At 51.0% G+C, this 4,492-nt stretch overlaps 1 protein-coding gene across 1 annotated transcript in view; it reads right to left on the bottom strand.

Moving 5' to 3' along the window:
* The window catches only part of TMEM104 (transmembrane protein 104), a 61,570-nt gene that overhangs the window by 49,048 nt on the left and 8,030 nt on the right, over positions 1-4,492 (bottom strand). The window contains exons 3-4 of the mRNA XM_011940597.1: positions 3,014-3,135; positions 389-470 (exon numbers count right to left, since the gene is read on the bottom strand). Coding sequence (XP_011795987.1) covers positions 389-470; positions 3,014-3,135 — 204 coding nt within the window. The remainder of the gene's footprint in view (positions 1-388; positions 471-3,013; positions 3,136-4,492) is intronic.

The following is a 4,492-nucleotide window of genomic DNA, read 5'->3' as shown; positions in this document are numbered from 1 at the left end:
GTGTGAGTCATCGCACTGGCCCCTGTGTTCTTTCTGCAGGGTATCTGTATCTGATTAGGAAGCTCTCAGCACAGCTATGCTGCCCCATTAGAGGTGGTGGAGACTCACTCGGGAAGAAGAAACAGCACAGTTCCTGGGTACAAAGGTTTCAAACAGCTGAGCTGGGTGCGGGTGGGGGTAGGAGGGCCTGAGGCTGAGACGGGAAAGTGGCAGAGGCTCCATCTGTGCTTTAAGCTTTAGGTGGCTATTAAGCTTCAGCTCTGGGACTGGAGTCCGGGAGCAGTGCCGTGGACACAGCCCGCCATGCACTGAGAGGAAAAGAATGGGCTGTTGAGACTGCCTGTTGGGTACCTGGTGGAACAGAGGCATAGCCCAGAGACACACACACCTTGAGGTTCTCCATCCTCTTCCAGCGGAGCTGTGCGTTGGCTGCGGCCATGGCCTCTATCACAAAGGTGGTGGTCACGAAGCTGAGGGGTCCGAGTGCCCAGCGCCAAAGGCAGACAGGAGGTTGGAGGAGACAGAGAGAAGGGAGACACCATTGTAAGAACCGACCAGACCCACCAGCCTGGACCATTCTCTTTTCTGAGAGCTGTTCCCTAGAGATGGGCTTTACCTGGTAAAAAGGTGTGCGTGCTTTGATGTTGCTGTCTAAAGTGAGAATGTATTTCCGGTGTACGAGAGAGAGGGGTGTGAACTAAGTGATGGGAGGGAAACTACCCAAAGGGAAGAGGGAGCTGGGGGCAGAAGCGATGCTGGGACAAGCTGTGCTGCACACCCAGGAGCGGCTGTGGGGGACAGATGCCAAAGGATGCTCTCAGTGAGGGGAGGCTGGTTCACAAAGGGCTCCCCCAGCTTCTGGAAGGACAGCAGGCAGCTTTCACCTCACCTTGCAAGGACACAGGCAAATGGTCACCTCCCAATTACATGCACTAATGGAAGGAGTGCAGGCATGGATAATTGCAAATGGGCACTTGGCTCCGGAATCCATCCCTTTTTTCTTTGGCAGTACTTTTTACTTTCCAAATAAGCTGGCTAATATTAAAATAAGCTTGCACTTCTATGGACCAATTCGAAAGGGAGATTGGGAGGTGGCATCAGACGCTTGTCGAGAAGTCAGACTACATTGGAAAAATCATCTTTTCTTTTCCTCTTAAAGAAACTTGAGACCTAGATGACAGCTGGAATGCACGAATGCTTTTGTTAATGGAGGATGCAGAAGTGGGCTGCCTTCCTGCTAATAAAACCTGAGGTATGAGTCCATCTCTGCCATGGAACAGTGTGGGACAAACACTCATCTCCTGCTTTCTTGAGGCCAGGACAGCTCTGCCATCAGACTCACCCCTGCCCCTCCCTGAGTATTGACAAGGGATGGGGGGCTGACTGCTCACCCCGAGGTCAGGTGGCAGGAGGCAGAGGAGTCGCTTGGCCCCACACCAGTTAAACCCACACTTACTCCCACTCTGGGGGAGCAGCCAGCTTTGAAACCCCCATTCCAACTGCCTGAGCATCTCCAAGAAAGGTTTCTCATTATCTTGACTAAGTGACCATTTTAAGGGCTTTGGATTTACCCTTCTTTTCGGAAGTGAAATTAAAATCAATCTTAATTAAGGCATAAAGAGACTTCTCATGGTTGCGCAAGGCCAACTCATTGATCACGTTCAAACACAAATGGGTTGAACAAGGAGTGGGGTGTGGCACCCCCTGCCAGGGAGCCCCTAATGAACACTTCCCATTCGATGGCTGCCTGTGCTGAAGGTCCTTTAAAGGGGACAGCAGAGTCATGTAAGGACAAAGACTTCTAGAGCTCTTGGCTGCCAGGGCTCACAGTAGATGATGAACCAACAGTGTCCCAAGATTCACTCTCAAAACTCCCCAGAAGAAACGCATGAAGAAGCTGAAAACCGTGGCTGCTTTCCTATCCCATTCAGCTTCTTGTACGTCTTAGTTTGCTCCAACTACTAAGCTCTGTCTCATCCTTCCACCAGTACCCACCCCCTCCCCATTCAGATCCTCACTTAGGTGCAGCCCTCCCTAACCCTGCTTCACCCGGTATCCTAGCCCCTCGCCCTGCTATGCCTTCTTCTTTCCACAGCACTCACTGCCTTCCAGCTCACTCTTCAATTTACCCATTTATTATCCTCACTGTCTGTCTCCCCACAAAATAAAGTCAAGTCTGCACAGGCAGAGATCGTTGTTGGTGAGGCTCCCTCAGTACCCAGAAGGGTGTTTGGTGCACAGATCGGGGGTCGCCTCTCTCAGGGGAGGTATTTCCAGGTGCTCCTTCCCATGTCTTTTTTGCAGCTTGTGGATTCCTAGCTGGTTGAGGATGGAAGCGCCTAGTCCTAAATCCCTTCCTGGCCTGGGGCACTTGCTGACAACTTCAGACCCGTCCCGTCCCCATGTGTGTGGGATCCCGAGAAGAGCCTCAGGCGGAACCCACCCTCCCTGAAGCACCGGCTTCACACACCTGGCTCAAGGAGCAGGCGTCCCTAAAGACCTGGGGAGGTACACGACAGGCGCGTGCCACGCTTGATCAGGCACCCAGGCGTGTGTTTATCACCTAATTCGTGAATTACCTTAAGTAAATTCTAAATTCCAAACTGATTTCCCGTATCACCTTAAATGTTTGTTAGATCCTTCTTCTGTGGCTGGGTGGTATTTTCTCAGACAGCAAAACTTGATGGTAATGTTAATAAAGCATACATTTAATAGCAGGGGAGGTAAATCTGCCAGGGAAGAAATAGGCCAGCACGTGAAACATTCCAAAGCCTAGTGGATGTCCAGGTTTTTATCTGACCAGGGCTGTGTAACCGCTCCACTAACACAAGCCACCAGGAGGCCTCTGTGACTACTGTCTCCTCTCTGACTACCCTGGCAGGGACTCACTGAGCTAGAGAAGGGGTAGACAGGTGTCTTCCCACCCCTTAGTGCCCTCATGTTCGGGCTTCCTGGGCCGATTGCCTCCTGCTCCAGTCCTGGCCCCTGTGGGAAAGCCCCCACTGCCTCTCACCTCATGAAGCCCAGGAACACCAGCAGGACGAGGCTGACAAGCCACCCGGCGGTGGCGAAGGCCTTGGGCATGGTGAGTGCGCCCGTGCCCACGATGAGGTTAAACATGTACACCAGCCCAACCTGGAATCAACACAGGCGACATTCAAGCCCAGAACTTAATCAACATCTCCCCTTAACAGCTCCCAAGGAACGACCCTAGTGATGGCACCACTGTGGAGGCCAGAAGGCCAGACTTTAGACAGGGAAGGAGGCAGGACAGGAGAATTACACCTGGGGTCTAAGAAGCCAGGCCTTGCAACCACAGAGCCTGTTAACCAAACATGAATACGTGGATGACTCAAGCCCTGGGGTTCAGTTTCATCTCTATTCCCACTGTCATCACTGCTGTCCCCTCCTAAAGCTGCATCGCAGATGCTAGCACTCTGCTCAACCAGGCTGTAAGCTTCCCAGGGACAGAGCACCATAGGCGGGGTACCTGGCACAAAGGTCAGTGCATAATGCTGACCTCAAAGAAACACCCACTTTTCCAAGACCACTGAGCATGTGGGGTCAAGGTCACTGCCATTGTCCTTTGGGACATGGATATTCATGCTTCCCTTTCTCCACCCCCTCCCCATATCAACTTCAGGTTTTCTTTAAAAAAATTGAGATATAATTCACATACCATAAAATCTACCCATTTAAAGTACATACATCAGTGGGTTTTAGTAATATTCACAAGGTTGTGTGACCAGCACCACCAGCTAATTCCATTTTATCACCCCCCCAAAAAAACCCATTTCCATTAGCAGCCACTCCCCATTCTTCCCTCCCCGCTTGCCCACCCAACTTCAGAGTGATTTCTCAGGTCACTGACTTCAGGTTTTTAAACCAACCCACAGTTTACAATGATTCCCTTTCCAAGATCTGAACCGTGAACTTCCTGTCTGACCCAAGCCCCTACCCTTCTGTGATGCTCTCCAGTCCCCCAGCCTCCTCCCCTGCCAATCCTCCCTCCCAGAAGCCCACCCTTATTTTGGCATCATCTGCTTCCTTTACTGGTGCAATCAGCAGACTCCACCAAGCACACGCCTCCTTTCCTCGTGTATTTCTCTTAGTATCAACCTTTCTGCAGACCTCAAGTCCAGCTGCCCGCTAGTCACCTACACCTAGACATCCCATTAGTGGCCCCATCCTCCTTCCTTCCCCTCCAGATCACAGTCCTAGTGACTTTATTTCTGTAACTTCTTTTGTGGCTAACTCTGGCTCCTATCCTTATTTACAATTCAAATGAGTCTTTCTGGCCTGGACTGGTGCAGCAGACTCCTAACTGGTCTTCCTGTACTCTGCTAAATTGGGCGACTTATCGTATGCTTTACCACCTGTTTCTGATCATTAAAAAAGACAAACACCCTATCTCTGGGAATGCTCACCCGTTTCTCATTTTCTCTTCCTGTTCTTAGAAAGAGGCGCTTTTCTTTATTTTAAAAGTTTTCTA

Source organism: Colobus angolensis, unplaced genomic scaffold (genome assembly GCF_000951035.1).
Source record: "Colobus angolensis palliatus isolate OR3802 unplaced genomic scaffold, Cang.pa_1.0 Scaffold1, whole genome shotgun sequence".
Taxonomy (NCBI): Eukaryota; Metazoa; Chordata; class Mammalia; order Primates; family Cercopithecidae; genus Colobus; species Colobus angolensis.
This window is presented reverse-complemented; position numbering and strand designations above follow the sequence as displayed.